Source organism: Pistacia vera, unplaced genomic scaffold (assembly GCF_008641045.1).
Source record: "Pistacia vera cultivar Batoury unplaced genomic scaffold, PisVer_v2 Contig317, whole genome shotgun sequence".
Lineage (NCBI taxonomy): Eukaryota > Viridiplantae > Streptophyta > Magnoliopsida > Sapindales > Anacardiaceae > Pistacia > Pistacia vera.
This window is the reverse complement of record NW_022196132.1, coordinates 1,124,857-1,144,189: the sequence shown is the minus strand read 5'-3', so window position 1 is coordinate 1,144,189 and position 19,333 is coordinate 1,124,857. Positions and strand designations below refer to the sequence as shown.

The following is a 19,333-nucleotide window of genomic DNA, read 5'->3' as shown; positions in this document are numbered from 1 at the left end:
GAGTTCGAGAGATTTCTGAATTAAAACTGTATAAATTCCTTATAAAAACCCATAATTCAATATAATTTATAGAAGAAATTAATAATTTGTAATTGTAATGAATTGAAAGCATGCGGTTTCAAGTATAAGTGAAAACAGAGGAATAGTTGGAAACAAGAGATGTTAAAGAGAAAAGCTTCAGTATTTTTGGCAAACAGTAGACATAAATAACCAACATGCTAGCTTTAGATCCTAAAGTTTAGGACCAAAATAATAGCTATAATTATCCAGATACAAAATATAAAAACCAATAATTATAGGAATCCATTATCTAGCCGCTTAAATTTAATCTTAATTAATGCTAAATTATATTTTCTCAACAGTATGAACTTAATTTAATGAAAATATTTTTTAATTAATAGTTATATTTTCAAACAAAAAAGAAAACAGAATAAAGGGGATCCATTATCTATCGGCTTAAATTTAATCTTAATTAATGCTAAATTCGACAGTAAAAAATTTAATAACAACCGTTGAATACAAAGGGTAATTATTAAAAATATTAAGATATGGTTAGGCAGCTCGCTAGAAAATTCAATGCTACAGATTATTACACATAGTTTCGACATCCGGTATTTGACCCGTAGACTTCAATGATTCCTTCCTTGTAATATGTCGTCATGTTTCCACACTTATGATTTCCTAAGTGCAATTCTCCTATTACTTCCACTTATGATTTCACCATGGTTATCAACATCATCATCTTAATTTTCATAAGAATTACAGAGTTTTAATTTCTCATTCTTCTATAAATATAATGGACTCAGTTTTGGACAATTTCATATGATCATAATTCCCTTTCTTCTGAATCTGAATTATGAACACCGACTTTTCTGATCGTCATCTTCCACTTTACAAGCTTTTTTGCTTGTCTTCTCATCATTTCAATTCTTCCTTCCTTTGTTCTTGGAGACTGACATATGATATTGAAGAAGAAGACCGCGACAAGACTCAGCAGCACTCAAATACAAACTTGGAGCCATCGCCTCGATTCTTGTTGCAGGAGCTATTGGAGTTTGTCTTCCGATTCTGGAAACCTTTGAGCTTACGGTCCGGAAAAGAATATTTTCTTCGTGATCAAGCCTTTGCTGCAGGAGTTAACTATCAACCGGGTTCATCCACGTTCTTCCTGATGCGTTCGAGAATTTGACATCGCCATGTTTGAATGAAATCCATGGGGAAACTTCCCTTTTACAGATTTGTTGCGATGATGGCAACGATTGGAACTCTGATGGTGGATGCTTCTGCAACTTCTTACTACACCAATCTCACTTCAATAGTCTAAGCCCGGAAAATATCCTGAGAGAAGAGAATGGTTCAACCATGAAGATCATGTTATGTTCATACTATGGAACTCATGGACACGCTCATGGTGCCATCCCTTCGGCTGATTCAGAGTTCTATACATCGTATCATATCTCAGTTTGATTTTGAATCCTTGATTTTGAATCTGTACATTACTATCATATCATATGGTTATACTTATGATATGAAACTTTATGATAGGTTTTGGATTTGGGAATTGTAGTGCACTCAGTATAATAGGGATTTCATTGGGTCATCCGAAAGTCCAAAACTATAGGCCTCTGGTAGCTGCCTTGACTTTCCACCAGTTCTTTGAAGGCAGGGGCTGGAGGTTGATCGCTCAGTTATTATTTAAACTTACATGAGATCAGAATCCTGGTCCTTCAATTTGACCTTTGGTTTCCCAAGACACATCTGAATTATTAAATTGGTTTGATTTATGTAGGCAAAATTCAAGTCTGGAGCGATTGCAATTATGGTGTTGTTCTTCTCATTGACAACCCCATTGGAATAGCGATCGGATAGGAATATCAAATGTGAAAAGAGAATAGTCCCACAGCTCTATTGTTGAAGGGATTTTTATAGCAGCATCAGCCGGGATCTTAATATATATGTCTCTTGTGGATCTTCTTGCCGCTGATTTCATGAACACAAGGTTCAAACCAATACTGGGCTTCAAATTGCAGTCATATTTCTCTTCTCCTTGGTGCTGGCTAGGGCTCAAACGAACCGAACAGTTCGCGAACGTTCGTTGTTCGTTGCATTACTGTTCGATAATATTCGCGAACATTTGTTCGCAACTTCGATAATTGTTGATAAATATGTTCGATCGAGTTCGAACAGGGGTTGTTCGTCTATTTTTTTCGCGAACACTATACGTTCGACTAATTCATCCGTTCGCGAACAATCGTTCGATGTTCGTTCGTTTATGTTCGAAAAAACATTTTATGCATTTTATAATTAAAAAAATTCCATTTTTATATTATGTTTGATTGAGTTTGATGAATTTTTTTAATGGTAATCAATAATAAAATATTATGATACTTTTGTTTTTTTTATATATAATATGTTTGATTTTTTTTTTCCAAATGTCATCAATAATTAAATATATAAGTATATAAAATTTTAATTAAAAAGTAATAATTACTATGATACATGCATGAACAATTTATAACATAATAAATTAATAATCAAGTGATAAATATATAGTAAATCCAATAACATAATAGCTTCATATTTTTCTAAATGTAATCAATAATAAATATTATAAGATAACTTTTCAATTAATAAATAATAAATATAGTATGGTAAATTGATAAACATACATATTTATAATCAAGTGATGTATAGCATACCAAATTAATAATATAATAGTTTAATTAAACCTAAATTAATCACATTTGTATTGATCAATATTACAATAAACTCTCATACACTATGAATTTAGTGTGTTGGTACAAAATAATATGTAGACTAAATGATATAAATATATTATATATATATATTATATATATAAATATATAATATATATATATATATATATATATATAATAATCACACACATATGTATTGGTCATATATTACAATAGATTTCATTTACTCTAAATTTAGTGGTGTTGATACAAAATATGTATACTTTAAAATATTTATATAATTATGTAATGATAATAATATTGATACCTAAATTTTGGTAATTTTCATAACATATTTAACCTATGATTAATATATGTATGATATAATTTTGTATATACCAATTACACATTATATATAACAAATTAATCACACATATGTATTGATCATATATTATAATGACATCATTTCACTATGAATTTATGGGTGTTGATACAATATATATATATATATATATGTATGTATGTTAAACAAATTAATTACACGTATGTATTGATCATATATTCAATAGACTTTCATTCCACTATAAATTTATGGGTGTTGATAAAAAATATATATGTAAACATTTAAAATATTTGGATAATTTTGTAATGATAATAAATATATGATAACCTATATTTTGGTAATTACATAACAATTTAACCTATGATTAATTATGTATGATAATATTTTGTATATACACAATTACACATTATATAACAAATTAATCACACATATGTATTGATCAATATTATAATATGCCATCATTTCACTATAAATTTAGGGTGTTGATACAAATATTATATTATATATATATATATATAATATATATATATATATATATATATAACAAATTAATCACACAATGTATTGATCATATATTACATAGACTTCATCATCACTTAAATTTATGGTATTGATACAAATATATATGTAAACATTTAATATTTAGGTATTTACAAATTACGAACGAGTTAGTCAACAGGTATTTACAAATTATCGAACAATTATCGAACGAGTTATCGAAAGTATTTCCAATTATCGAACGAGTTAGTCGAACGAACAAGTTGTCGAACGAGTTAGTCGAACAGGTTAGTCGAACGAACACGAACGAGTTGCGAACGAACACGAACAGCTTTTTGTTAATCGAACGAACACGAACCCACATCCTGTGTTCGTTCGAACACGAACACGAACAATCGAACATGCTTATTGAAGATTTTCGAACGGGCCCGTTCGTTCATGTTCGGTTCGATTGCAGGCCTAGACTGCTGGCTGCATGTCTGTATTGGCCAAATGGCTTAAACCATAGCTGTCTTTTTTTTTTTTTTTTTCAGAGTTTTATCAGTTGAATGTGTGGCTTTAAACTTTGTGGTTAATTGAGATCATCATAATAACTACTGACACATGGACCTTGGGCGAAGTGGTTGAATTAATAATCCACTAAATTGTTGACTCAAGACTTAAAAATTTATGACTTTTAAGATAACTTTGGTTCAGAGAATGTTGAATTATTAGAAAGTTAGATTACATTGAAGATTACTGAGAATCTTTAAGAAAATGTGTTTGGTTAGTTGGTGAGTATATTATATTAATATGTTTGGTTGGGCTGAATAAATTGATAGATATATTATTTAAGTTAAGGTTGTAAAAAAAAAAAAAAACGAATCAAACCGAAAAATCGATTTTTTAAAATAACCGATTCAGTTTTTAAAATAAAGAAAACTGAAGAACTGGTTTGGTTAACGGTTCAACTGTAATTTTGAACCGATTATCCGAAAATCGATTTTTTCATAATTTTAAAACTAAAGAGAGAGAGTTAAAAAATAAGAAATAAAAAAAATTAGAAAAACTGACAAAAAGAGCTGCACGTCGCCTGCCGTGCATTTAATTTCTTGGAACTCTCACCATCTTTTAAGTAAACCCCTCCCCCTCCCCTAAAAAAAATAACCTTAAACCCTGAACCATAGTTGTCAAATCGGGTATCGTATCGTGTATCGAAAATCTAATTTTTTGAATCGTGTATCGCGTATTGTATCGTATCGTAGGATACGTCTTTTTAAAAAAAATTAATAAAATAATCAAAATTTAAAAAAAATTAATATCATTCCCAAGATTAATTAAAGAATTTTATGGTATTATTGGCTTTAAATTATGGTATTACATTATCAAAATTAAGAATTTATATTATTTTCTCTCAACCATTCATATCATTTCCAAGATCAATGATATCTCTACTTATATTATTATTATCATGTAAAATGAGTAACACGTATTCCTCTTCACTTTCTTTATACAAAATGGGTAAATTTAGACAGGTTTTAGTGAATCGGATTGGGTGACCCAGTTTCGACTCGAAATTTTTTTTGGGCTTTTGGCCTAAATTAATAAAGTCGTATCGATCTATATCGTTATTTTTAATGATACGAACAGATATGTATCGTATAGTAGGATACATATCAACGTATCGAAAGGTTTAGGATACACTATCTGATACGTATCATTGGCGACCTGTATCGAATCGTATCGTATGATACGTATCGGGTATCGTAGGATACTAACAACTATGTCCTGAACTTTAAACGCCACCAAAAAAAAAAACTTTAAACCCTAAACGAGAGAGAGAGAGACAGAGTTAAAAAATAAGAAATTAAAAAAACTGACAAAAAGAGTTGCACGCCGCCTGTGCATTTAATTTCTTCGAACTCTCACAATCTTTCAAGTGGAACTCTTACAATCTTTTAAGTAAACAAAACGCCCAACACCCCACCTCCTCTCATAACTCCTTCGCTCCTTACATTTTCAATACCCCACCACCTCTCATAACTCCTTCACTCCTTACATTTTCAATACCCCACCACCTCTCACATTCCCCCAATCACAATCGACTTTATTCTTTTTCCAAGTCTTCTCTCCCATCTCAATCGACAGCAACCTCCGCACCCAATAGCATTCACTTGATATGGTTAAATCCTTTGATTTATCTACTCAATTTTCTAAGTTTTGCAAGCTTTTTTATTCACCAATCTTCTTATTTTTCTTTCTCTAGAAAGGTCCCTCTATCCAACAAAGTTCAAATATCATGATTGTATATGAGTTAATGGGGTGGAAGGTGGAGTCTAGGGGGTTTGATGTTGCGAGAAAGTTGGTGACGGTAGTTTGACATCGTGAACCCTCAAAATCATGAGAGAATGAGGATTGTTTTATAAAACCGGTTTATAAACCGGTAACCAAAACGAATGATCGGTTTGGTTAATAATCAGTTTAAGAGATAATTCGGTCTAGTTTCGGTTTGAATTATCTCTTGAATCGAAAAATCGGTTTGGTTCAAAATATTAGTACTCTGGTCTGGCTAATAGTGATGGCAATGGGTCGGGCCGGGACCGGGTACCCCTTGGCCCAGGCCCAAGCCCGACCTCATGACACAAGCCCAAGCCCGGCCCGAGCCCGCTACGGGTATGATAGGCAAAGCCCAAGCCCGGCCCGACGGGTTTTTTATAACCGTAGGCCCGGCCCAAGCCCGCCTTTTTTAATAATATTTATTTTTAAATATTAATAAATTTCAATTTTTTTTATATTTTTAATTTTAGAAATAGTTTTTAAATATTAATTGAAGCTATTTTCGCAAATAATTTAAGCAATAAGTGAGCAATTAAAACTCCATAATATTTGATTATACTAACTTTTCAACTGTACATAATATGTTACGGTAAAATTCATTTTTATAAGTTGAACCAAACCCATCTAACTCATTTAAAGGCAATTTTAACATGTTAAACCTTCAATATAGAATGAAAATTGAGGTTAGGGTTTGGGAAAAAAGGATATATATATATATATATCTGTGTGTGTGTGTGTGTGTATGTGTGTGTGTGTGGGATAATATTGTAATTAAATATATAGTATAAGGGCAAATTAGTAAAATTAATACTAAAATTTTGGGACGGGCCAAAATTTTAGTATTACCCGAGGTCGGGCCTTAAAATCAAGCCCAGGCCCAAGCCCAAGCCCGCCAACCTCAGGTAAAGCCCGTCCTTTCGGGCCGGGCCGGGCCGGGTACCCGAAAATGTTGGGCCCATTGCCATCTCTACTGGCTAACTAGATTTTCACACGCCTAATTTAAGTTACTGAATTGTCCTCTAATTAAATATTATTATTATATTATTTTTTAATATTGATTATTATAACCCTTGCATTTAAAAACTTAGCAAAAACAACTCCATAATAAAAGTTTGGAAAATCAACAAAGCACCCCCACCAACCCAGCCACTACTGATCGCTGGCAACCTAATAGTGCACGGAAGGCAAGAAGTGGCCTCCGTGCGCTATATGGCCATTTCAAATGGCCAGATTTGGCTGTCGACGATTAGATCCGTTGATCTGGCATTCAACGGCCATTGATTTTACTGTCAATCTGGCATTCAACGTGGCTGTTGACTGTCAGATCTATCATGATTTGGTTGTCAACGGCTAGATTTGTCACGATCTAGCCATTTTCGGTTAAATATCTAGCTGGAAATGGCCATATCGACGCACGGCGGCCATTTTCGGCCTTCCGTATGTCGTTCTGGCGGTAGTGACAGTGGTTGTCGACGATAAGCAGCGGCAGATGGGTGGGGGTGGTGGCTTGGGCGGACTGCAATTTGTTTTGAATTCAATGATGATTTTGTGTAAAAAGTTAATTAATTGGGGTGAAATAGTAAAAATCATATTCATGTAAATAAATTTAAAAATAAGGGCATTATTGTCCTAGAATTTTATTAATAAGGGATAGAATTATAACTAAAAAAGATTACCCTGATAATCTTAGAATACTTAAGAAAATGAAGGTAATCAGATTATCTCTAATATTACCAACAGTAACTATTATTTGTATTTGAAAATTGCTGAAATCTTATATTACTTAATAACCAAACGTGGTAATAAAATAATATAAGATGACATAACTCCAGTAATCTCACATTACCTCCAACCAAACGTCCCCTAGAGGAAAGGTTTTAATGACTGTCAGAGGCATTTCAGGTAGCCTTACAGTGGAGACCGGTAACCTTATGTAAGCAATTGAGATTATACGACATTACTGTTTGGTTTAGATTCAAGCATCACTTCCAATTTTCCTTCATTTTCAACANCTCCAACGGCTATAAAACGGCTATATTTCAAGGGTAAAAGTGTAATTGAAAAAAATAAAAAAGATTTACATTTTTTTTTTTTTTGGGGCCAACCCGCCAGCAACCCGTCGGGTTGCGGGCCTCTTGCAAAGAGGACAAATTAGCAACCCGCGGGCCGCCGGGTTACCATTGTGCAACCCGGCCCGCCCGGGGGTTGCTGGCGAGTTGGGCTCATGCGGGCCCATTTGAGCCCTCTTTTTTACGGGTCGGGTTAGGGTTGGCCCGCCTAACCCGGCCCATTTTTTCCACCTCTATCTGGGAATTAGATTCTTACTTATTATGTATTTTGTCATTTAATATGTAAATACAACATCTTGTTTGGATTTGGACTTTGAATTGTTGTTGAATTTGAACTTTGAATCATGTTAGACAGTAATTAAGTTGTTATTGTCTTATTAAAAAATAGAAATTTAAAAAAAAAAAAAAACAGGTTTTTTTAAAAATGTGCTGACATCATCATGATGTGTGATGATGTCATCAATTGAAATGTGACCCGGACAGCAGAGTGGGTTGCCCTCCGGTTCGGCTTTTAAAACAATGCTCTGGATATCTACATCATTGTTTTAAAAACTGGCCTGGTCCGACTGGTTGAACTGGGACCCGGAAGCCTCAACGGGCCGGGTTTAACTTTTTCGATTCACCCCAAACCCTAAGATTTGGGAGGATGATCGGCGAACAATCGACAGTCGGAAGGTTGGGGCTTTTGAAGACTAAGTACCGGTGAATGTAATGGTGGTGACTGTGTTGATTTCTGGTAAGTAAATCGACTGAAAATCGAATAAAACTGGCAGCGGCAACAATGAGATTTTGCCGACGATTGGTGAGGCTAACAGGGCTGGGGTGAGGTGGGTTTTGGTCCGGAGGAATAGGGGACTGTTTCCAGGGTGATGGGGAGGGTTGTCGACGCCGGCTATGATTTCACCATGGTTATCAACTTCATCATCTTAATTTTCATAAGAATTACAGAGTTTTAATTTCTCCTTCTTCTATAAATATAATGGACTCAGTTTTGGACAATTTCATATGATCATAATTCCCTTTCTTCTGAAATCTGAAATTATGAACACCGACTTTCTTGATCGTCATCTTCCACTTTACAAGCTTTTTGCTTGTCTTCTCATCATTTCAATTCTTCCTTCCTTTGTTCTTGGAGACTGCACATATGATATTGAAGAAGAAGACCGCGACAAGACTCATGATCAGGCACTCAAATACAAACTTGGAGCCATCGCCTCGATTCTTGTTGCAGGAGCTATTGGAGTTTGTCTTCCGATTCTGGGAAAATCCTTTGAAGCTTTACGTCCGGAAAAGAATATTTTCTTCGTGATCAAGGCCTTTGCTGCAGGAGTTATACTATCAACTGGGTTCATCCATGTTCTTCCTGATGCGTTCGAGAATTGGAATCGCCATGCTGAATGAAAATCCATGGGAAACTTCCCTTTTACAGGATTGTTGCGATGTGGCAACGATTGGAACTCTGATGGTGGAGCTTCTGCAACTTCTTACCACAAGTCTCACTTCAAAAGTCTAGCCCGGAAAATATCCTGGAGATGAAGAGATGGTTCAACCGCATGAAGATCATGTTCATGTCATACTTATGGAATCATGGACCACGTATGGTGCCATCCCTTCGGCTGATTCAGAGCTCTTAGACATCGTATCATATCTCAGGTTTGATTTTGAATCCTTGATTTTGAATCTGCTAACATTAAATCATCATATGGTATACTTATGATATGAAACTTTATGATAGGGTTTGGAGTTGGGAATTGTAGTGGCACTCAGTGATAATAGGGATTTCATTGGGTGCATCCGAAAGTCCAAAACTATAAGGCCTCTGGTAGCTGCCTTGACTTTCCACCAGTTCTTTGAAGGCATGGGGCTGGGAGGTTGGATCGCTCAGGTATTATTAAACTTACATGAGATCAGAATCCTGGTCCTTCCATTTGACCCTTTGGTTTCCCAAGAAACCCATCTGAATATTATAATTGGTTTGATTTATGTAGGCAAAATTCAAGTCTGGAGCGATTGCAATTATGGTGTTGTTCTTCTCATGACAACCCCAGTTGGAATAGGATCGGGATAGGAATTCAAATGTGTAAAAAGAGAATAGTCCCACAGCTCTGATTGTTGAAGGGATTAATGCAGCATCAGCCGGGATCTTAATATATATGTCTCTTGTGGATCTTCTTGCCGCTGATTTCATGAACACCAAGGTTCAAACCAATACTGGGCTTCAAATTGCAGTCAATATTTCTCTTCTCCTTGGTGTGGCTAGGGCTGCAAACGAACCGAACAGTTCGCGAACGTTCGTTGTTCGTTCGATTACTGTTCGATAATATTCGCGAACATTTGTTCGCGAACAGTTCGATAATTGTGGATAATATGTTCGATCGAGTTCGAACAGGGGTGTTCGTCGATTATGTTCGCGAACACTATACGTTCGACTAATCATCGTTCGCGAACAATCGTTCGATTGTTCGTTGTTTATGTTCGAAAAAACATGTATGCATTATTATAATTAAAAAAAAAAATTCCATTTTTATATTATGTTTGATTGAGTTTGGATGATTTTTTTAATGGTAATCAATAATAAAATATTATGATCTTTTGTTTTTTTTTTATATAATATGTTTGGATTTTTTTTTTCCAAATGTCATCAATAATTAAATATAAAGTATATAAAATTTTAATTAAAAAGTAAAAAATACTATGATACATAGCTGACAAATTTAATAACATAATAAATTGTATAATCAAGTGATAAATAATATAGTAAATCCAATAACATAATAGCTTCATATTTTCTAAATGAATCAATAATTAAATATTATAAGAAACATTTCAATAATAAATAATAAATATAGTATGGTAAATTGATAAACATAACATATTATAATCAAGTGATGTATAGCATACAAATTAATAATATAATAGTTTAATTAAACCTAAATTAATCACACATTTGTATTGATACATATTACAATAAACTCTCATATCACTATGAATTTAAGGTGTTGGTACAAAAATAAATATGTAGACAGTATATATGATATAGATATATATATATATAATCACAACACATATGTATTGGTCATATTACAATAGATTTCATTTTCTCTAAATTTATGGGTGTTGATACAAAATATATATGTAAACATTTAAAAATTTATGATAATATTATGTATGATAATAATATATATGATAACCTATAATTTGGTAATTTCATAACATATTAACCTATGATTAATATATGTATGATAATAATTTTGTATAAACACAAACACATTATATATAAAAAATTAATCACACATATGTAGATCATATATTATAATAGGACATCATTTCACTATGAATTTATGGGTGTTGATACAATATATATATATATATATATGTATGTAGTATAACAAATTAATTACACGTATGTATGATATATATTACAATAGACTTCATTCACTATAAATTTATGGGTGTTGATACAAAAATATATGTAAACATTAAAATTATAGGATAATTATGTAATGATAATAAAATATGATAACCTATAATTTGGTAATTACATAACATATTTAACCTATGATTAATATATGTATGATAATAATTTTGTATATACACAATTACACATTATATATAACAAATTAATCACACATATGTATTGATCATATATATAATATGCCATCATTTCACTAAATTATGGGTGTGTGATACAAAAATTATATAATATATATATATATATATATATATAATATATATATATTATATAAACAAATTAATCAACATATGTATTGATCATATATACAATAGACTTTCATTCACTATAAATTTATGGGTATTGATACAAAAATATATATGTAAACATTTAAATATTTAGGTATTTACAAATTATCGAACGAGTTAGTCGAACAGGTATTTACAAATTATCGAACGAATTATCGAACGAGTTAGTCGAACAAGTATTTACAAATTATCGAACGAGTTAGTCGAACGAAAAAGTAGTCGAACGAGTTAGCGACAGGTTAGTCGAACGAACACGAACGAGTTGCGAACGAACCGAACGAGCTTTTGTTAATCGACGAACACACGAACAACCTCCTGTGTTCGTTGAACACGAACACGAACAATCGAACATGCTTATTGAACGATTTTCGAACGGGCCCGTTCGTTCATGTTCGGTTCGATTGCAGGCCTAGACTGCTGGCTGCATGTCTGTATTGGCCAAATGGGCTTAAACCATAGCTGTTTTTTTTTTTTTTTTTCAGAGTTTTATCAGTTGATGGTGTGCTTTAAACTTTGTGGTTAATTGAGATCATCATAATAACTAATTACACATGGACTGGGCGAAGTGGGTTGAATTAATAATCCACTAAATGTTGACTCAAGACTTAAAAATTTATGACTTTTAAGATAACTTTGGTTCAGAGAATGTTGAATTATAGAAAGTTAGATTACATTAGATTACTGAGAATCTTTAAGAAAAGGTTTGGTTAGTTGGTGAGTATATTATATTAATATGTTTGGTTGGGCTGAATAAATTGATAGATATATTATTTAGTTAAGGTTGTAAAAAAAAAAAAAAAAGAATCAAACGAAAAAATCGATTTTTTTTTTAAATAACCGATTCAGTTTTAAAATAAAGAAAACTGAAGAACTGGTTTGGTTAACGGTTCAACTGTAATTTTGAACCGATTATCCGAAAATCGATTTTTTCATAATTAAAAACTAAAAAGAGAGAGTTAAAAAATAAGAAATAAAAAAAATTAGAAAAACTGACAAAAGAGCTGCACGTCGCCTGCCGTGCATTTAATTTCTTGGAACTCTCACCATCTTTTAAGTAAACCCCTCCCCCTCCCCTAAAAAAAATAACCTTAAACCCTGAACCATAGTTGTCAAATCGGGTATCGTATCGTGTATCGAAATCTAATTTTTTGAATCGTGTATCGCGTATTGTATCGTATCGTAGGATACGCTTTTTAAAAAAAATTAATAAAAAATCAAAATTTAAAAAAAATTAATATCATTCCCAAGATTAATTAAAGAATTTATGGTATTATTGGCTTTAAATTATGGTATTACATTTCAAAATTAAGAATTTATATTATTTCTCTCAACCATTCATATCATTTCCAAGATCAATGATATCTCTACTTATATTATTATTATCAGTAAAATGAGTAACAAGTATTCCTTTCACTTTCTTTATACAAAATGGGTAAATTTAGACGGTTTTAGTGAATCGGATTGGGTGACCCAGTTTCGACTCGAAATTTTTTTTGGGCTTTTGGCCTAAATTAATAAGTCGTATCGATCTATATCGTTATTTTTAATGATACGAACAGATATGTATCGTATAGTAGGATACATATCAACGTATCGAAAGGTTTAGGATACACATCTGATACGTATCATTGGCGACCTGTATCGAATCGTATCGTATGATACGTATCGGGTATCGTAGGATACTAACAACTTGTCTGAACTTAAACGCCACCAAAAAAAAAAACTTTAAACCCTAAACGAGAGAGAGAGAGACAGAGTTAAAAAATAAGAAATTAAAAAAACTGACAAAAAGAGTTGCACGCCGCCTGTGCATTAATTTCTTCGAACTCTCACAATCTTTCAAGTGGAACTCTTACAATCTTTTAAGTAAACAAAACGCCAACACCCCACCTCCTCTCATAACTCCTTCGCTCCTTACATTTCAATACCCCACCACCTCTCATAACTCCTTCACTCCTTACATTTTCAATACCCCACCACCTCTCACATTCCCCATCACAATCGACTTTATTCTTTTTCAAGTCTTCTCTCCCATCTCAATCGACAGCAACCTCCGCACCCAATAGCATTCACTTGATATGGTTAAATCCTTTGATTTATCTACTCAATTTTCTAAGTTTTGCAAGCTTTTTATTCACCAATCTTCTTTTTTCTTTCTCTAGAAAGGTCCCTCTATCCAACAAAGTTCAATATCATGATTGTATATGAGTTAATGGGGTGGAAGGTGGAGTCTAGGGGGTTTGATGTTGCGAGAGAATGGTGACGGTAGTTTGACATCGTGAACCAAAATCATGAGAGAATGAGGATTGTTTTAAAACCGGTTTTAAACCGGTAACCAAAACGAATGATCGGTTTGGTTAATAATCAGTTTAAGAGATAATTCGGTCTAGTTTCGGTTTGAATTATCTCTTGAATCGAAAAATCGGTTTGGTTCAAAATATTAGTACTCTGGTCTGGCTAATAGTGATGGCAATGGGTGGCCGGGGACGGGTACCCTTGGCCAGGCCCAAGCCGACCTCATGACACAAGCCCAAGCCCGGCCCGAGCCCGCTACGGGTATGATAGGCAAAGCCCAAGCCGGCCCGACGGGTTTTTATAACCGTAGGCCCGCCAAGCCCGCCTTTTTAATAATATTTATTTTTAAATATTAATAAATTTCAATTTTTTTATATTTTAATTTTAGAAAAGTTTTTAAATATAATTGAAGCTATTTTCGCAAATATTTAAGCAATAAGTGGCAATTAAAACTCCATAATATTGATTATACTAACTTTAACTGTACATAATATGTTACGGTAAAATTCATTTTATAAGTGAACCAAACCCATCTAACTCATTTAAAGGCAATTTTAACAGTGTAAACCTTCAATATAGAATGAAATTGAGGTTAGGGTTGGGGAAAAGGATATTATATATATAATCTGTGTGTGTGTGTGTGTGTATGTGTGTGTGTGTGGGATAATATTGTAATTAAATATATAGTATAAGGGCAAATTAGTAAAATAATACTAAATTTTGGGAGGGCCAAAATTTTAGTATTACCCGGGTCGGGCTTAAAAACAAGCCCAGGCCCAAGCCCAAGCCGCCAACCTCAGGTAAAGCCCGTCCTTTCGGGCCGGGCCGGGCGGGTACCCGAAAATGTTGGGCCCATTGCCATCTCTACTGGTAACTAGATTTTCACACGCCTATTTAAGTCATGAATTGTCTCTAATTAAATATTATTATTATATTATTTTTTAATATGATTATTATAACCCTTGCATTTAAAAACTTAGCAAAAACAACTCCATAATAAAAGTTTGGAAAATCAACAAAGCACCCCACCAACCCAGCCACTACTGATCGCTGGCAACCTAATAGTGCACGGAAGGCAAGAAGGGCCTCCGTGCGCTATATGGCCATTTCAAATGGCCAGATTGGCTGTCGACGATTAGATCCGTTGATCTGGCATTCAACGGCCATTGATTTTAACTGTCAATCTGGCATTCAACGTGGCTGTTGACTGTCAGATCTATCATGATTTGGTTGTCAACGGCTAGATTGTCACGATCTAGCCATTTTCGGTTAAATATCTAGCTGGAAATGGCCATATCGACGCACGGCGGCCATTTTCGGCCTCCGTATGTCGTTCTGGCGGTAGTGACAGTGGTTGTCGACGATAAGCAGCGGCAGATGGGTGGGGGTGGTGGCTTGGGGGACTGCAATTTGTTTTGAATTCAATGATGATTTGTGTAAAAAGTTAATTAATTGGGGTGAATAGTAAAAATCATATTCATGTAAATAAATTTAAAATAAGGGATTATGTCCTAGAATTTTATTAATAAGGGATAGAATTATAACTAAAAAAGATTACCCTGATAATCTTAGAATACTTAAGAAAATGAAGGTAATCAGATTATCTCTAATATTACCAACAGTAAACTATTATTTGTATTTGAAAATTGCTGAAATCTATATTACTTAATAACCAAACGTGGTAATAAAAATAATATAAGATGACATAACTCCAGTAATCTACATACCCCAACCAAACGTCCCCTAGAGGAAAGGTTTTAATGACTGTCAGAGGCATTTCAGGTAGCCTTACAGTGGAGACCGGTAACCTTATGTAAGCAATTGAGATTATACGACATTACTGTTTGGTTTAGATTCAAGCATCACTTCCAATTTTCCTTCATTTTCAACAAAGTGATCTCAAGGCAATTACATCCATATATATTATAGAGCATAACGATCATTATGTATCACTCTTATAAATTTGAAACAACGACAGAAATTAAATCTTAAAAAAGAAACACTGCCATAAATATAGTTATCGGAGGGAAATAGCAACTGATCCATTTATTAAATTGAGAAAGTAGGGAGAAATTTGAAACAATAAAAGATTATAAATCAAATACCTGAAGATTTATTGAGCCAAACTTTGATTAGGGATGTTAGGGTTTCGAAGGAGAAAATGAAACTGAAGCGATCTATGATTCTTTTTTTTTTTTTTTTTTTTTTTTTTTTCCTTCTCACTTATCGGGGTGGGGGATGAAATCTTTTTAGCGTCGGATATGTGTATTGGCAGTAGCGGATCCAGAAATTTCTTTTAGCGTGGGCCAAAATAAAAATTTATTATACATTATTATTTTTATCCATTAATATTTTTGTTAGAGTGGATTAAAATATATAAATTATACATATTAATATTAAAAAAACAAAATTTGACGTGGGCCATGACCCACCCAAAAAGTGGCTGGATCCGCCACTGTGTATTGGGCACCCAGTTGAGGTTGGCAGACGGTGTTAAAAATGCGCATTTCAGCTGGAGATGTGTGGCTTAGATAGTTAGATTATAGGGTAAAAGAGGAAATACACTCTAATTCAATTAACACCCATAATTTACAAAAAATTAATTTTAACATAAATACTATATTTTACAATTGATCTGAACTGCAATTCCGATATTCTCACTATTGGACACTATGATTGCACAAAAATAAATGTTGATCTAGTCATTCCTGCAATATCTAGGATTTAAAATTATCTGGGAATTGATTGAATGATCATTCGAGTTGTTCGCGACTAACTTGTGCTAGGTTAAGTTATATGTTGACGAGTTTATGCTGAGTCGGACAACCGGTGGAGTCGGATTGATCCTGGGTTGAGCTACATCCTCGCGGTAGCCCAAACTTAGTGGAAAAATCAGACACAACACCACCTTTAATTAAATTATTATTCATTATTTTTTTCAGTAATTTAAGTCTATATACTGTATATTTTGAATTTTATATCAATTATCTTTCCGTCTTTTAAATCTTTATAATTATACATTTTATTATATGTTTATAATCTAAATCAATGAGATAATTAATTAATTGTAAAAGAACTATATATTGGATATAAAATAAATATTTCATTGTAAAAATATATATTTATAATCTAAATCAATAGGATAGTTTAATAAATATTGAAAATAATGAACCTCCACCACTAAGCTATTAATGAGTAATGTTAGATCCACAACTCAATCTCACAATCTTTGACGTGACAGCTTATCATTGGTTAGCTTGTAAAATAAGTCTCACCTATTTGTATGAGTCCGTCTGCCCATTTGCGAGTTAGCCAATAAAAAACTATCACATCGAAGATTGTGAAAGAAGATTATAAAATTAAATTGTGTACCTAACATTACTTCATCTTCTAACCATTCAAAAATTTGAGAAGCTAAACAATATCAATCACATCTCTCAATTTTCTCACTTTTGTCCTTGTTATTTACTTTATTTAGTTCATATTTCCTTTCATAAATTATTACTAAATATCACTACTAAAATTATAACAATAAACTGAATTATACATTAACATCAATTTGGTACCTTTGATCCTATGTTCTCCATAACATCATCAATGAAGCAACCCAATGAAGAGAACGAAGATCCACCCTCCATCAAAGCCTTTCTACTCTTTTCACTCATCTCCACCATCCTTTTTTTTATCTCACCATTACCTTTCATTAATTTCTTTATTCCTTTCTCTATATCTTCTGCACTCACTATTGTTAGACTATTCCCAGAAATCTCCTTAATATAGTCCATTTTAATCTCAACCGCTAATCCCAACTGAATCACCATCTCAAAAGCGTTGAATTGTTGATCAATATACATAGGCCACGTCGCAATGGGAACACCAAACCATACGCTCTCCAACACTGAATTCCACCCGCAATGTGATACGAACCCTCCGATCGCCTCGTGGGCCAAGATCGACACCTGTGGAGCCCATCCGATCACCTTCCCAATCTTAGCCGTTCGATCGAGAAATCCTTCGGGTAGCACGTCCGTCAAGTTCGTGTAATCACTGGGGTAACCAATATGACCCTTCGATGGAGGTTGACGTAAAGACCACAGGAATCCATGCCCACTGTGCTCCAGCGCAGAAGCTATCTCTTTCACCTGATCTTCATCAAAGCTTCCCGTGCTCCCGAAGCATAGAAACACAACTGAAGACCGCGGTTGATCATCAAGCCATTCCATGATCTCTGATTTTGTAATCGACCCACCTGATCCTTGTTCATTGCCATCATCGTTGAGATTCAAAACGGGTCCGACAGTATATACAGGTGGGACGTTGATCATCTTACCATCAGAGAAAGACTTGACCGCATACGATTCCAGCTCCATGAATGTATTCACAATAATACCCTTCACTCCTCTAAGCCTCCTCGCTTGTTCAAAGAAAACAGTAGACCAATCTTTATCTAACAACACGGCCGGCAAAACTCTGACTGGAACTGAGTTAACAAGACTTGGTACTTCCAACTCAGTGTCAGAGTCATTCAAGTCAGTGAGTAGCTTCTTTTGTTCATCAAAAAGAGCTTGCGCGTAAAATTTCAAGCCCAGAAAAGCGGCACTCGAGGTGTAGAAAACATAGCTAGGAACTCCGAAATCATTCGCAACCTCGATCATGCTCGTGCAGAACATGTCGAGAACGAACGCGGCGAGTCGAGGTGAGTCATCGGAGGCTGACTCGGCATGAACAAGCTTAGCGACTGCTTCTCTGACGTTGGGTTTGTGGCTTTCGATGAACGAATTGATGGAGCTAATCCGAGAAGATGATTTTGGAGGGGAAGGATCAACGTTTGGGAGGCGAATGATGTTGATGTTATTGTCAAGTGAGTGAAGGTAGGGATTGACTTTGGTGTCGATGGGTCGCTGCATGACGAGGACGGTGATGGAGAGGCAGTGGTCGCGGTGGAGGAGGAGCTTTGCCAGCTCCACTGTCGATCTCAGGTGGCCGACGCCTGGTGAAGGGATGAACACCAGCTCAGCTTTCTTCATCGTTTTTGACATTTTGTTATAAATGGTAAAGCCAATGAAAAATTGTCAATTATATAAGAAACCAGATATTACGTGACGTGCATTGGTTTGCGACCATTAATGAATAAATTATAATATAGTACTAAAAAAATCAAATTGGAGATAATAATTAATTATAACCTAATCTAGATTAATTTATAATTAAGTGTATAAATTTCAAATTAATAAATGGGCAGGTGCTGACTTGCACATGTGTGACATGACTATGAAAATAATGAAATATGAATCGAAAAAGTAAAAAAATAAAAATAAAAAAATAAAAAATAAAACGTTTTCCCTATCCAGTATTAA

At 33.9% G+C, this 19,333-nt stretch overlaps 1 protein-coding gene and 2 pseudogenes across 1 annotated transcript; 2 read left to right on the top strand and 1 right to left on the bottom strand.

Annotated features, from left to right (window-relative positions):
• Positions 1-576: 576 nt before the first annotated feature.
• LOC116136573 lies at positions 577-2,153 on the top strand (annotated as a pseudogene).
• Positions 2,154-8,825: 6,672 nt separating this feature from the next.
• Positions 8,826-12,133, top strand: LOC116136615 (annotated as a pseudogene).
• Positions 12,134-17,462: 5,329 nt separating this feature from the next.
• On the bottom strand, positions 17,463-19,063 carry LOC116136637 (anthocyanidin 3-O-glucosyltransferase 2-like). Its single transcript, XM_031422308.1, has one exon. The coding sequence runs from the start codon at positions 19,013-19,015 to the stop codon at positions 17,531-17,533; it is 1,485 nt and encodes a 494-aa protein (XP_031278168.1). The 5' UTR covers positions 19,016-19,063; the 3' UTR covers positions 17,463-17,530.
• Between the last annotated feature and the right edge of the window lie 270 nt (positions 19,064-19,333).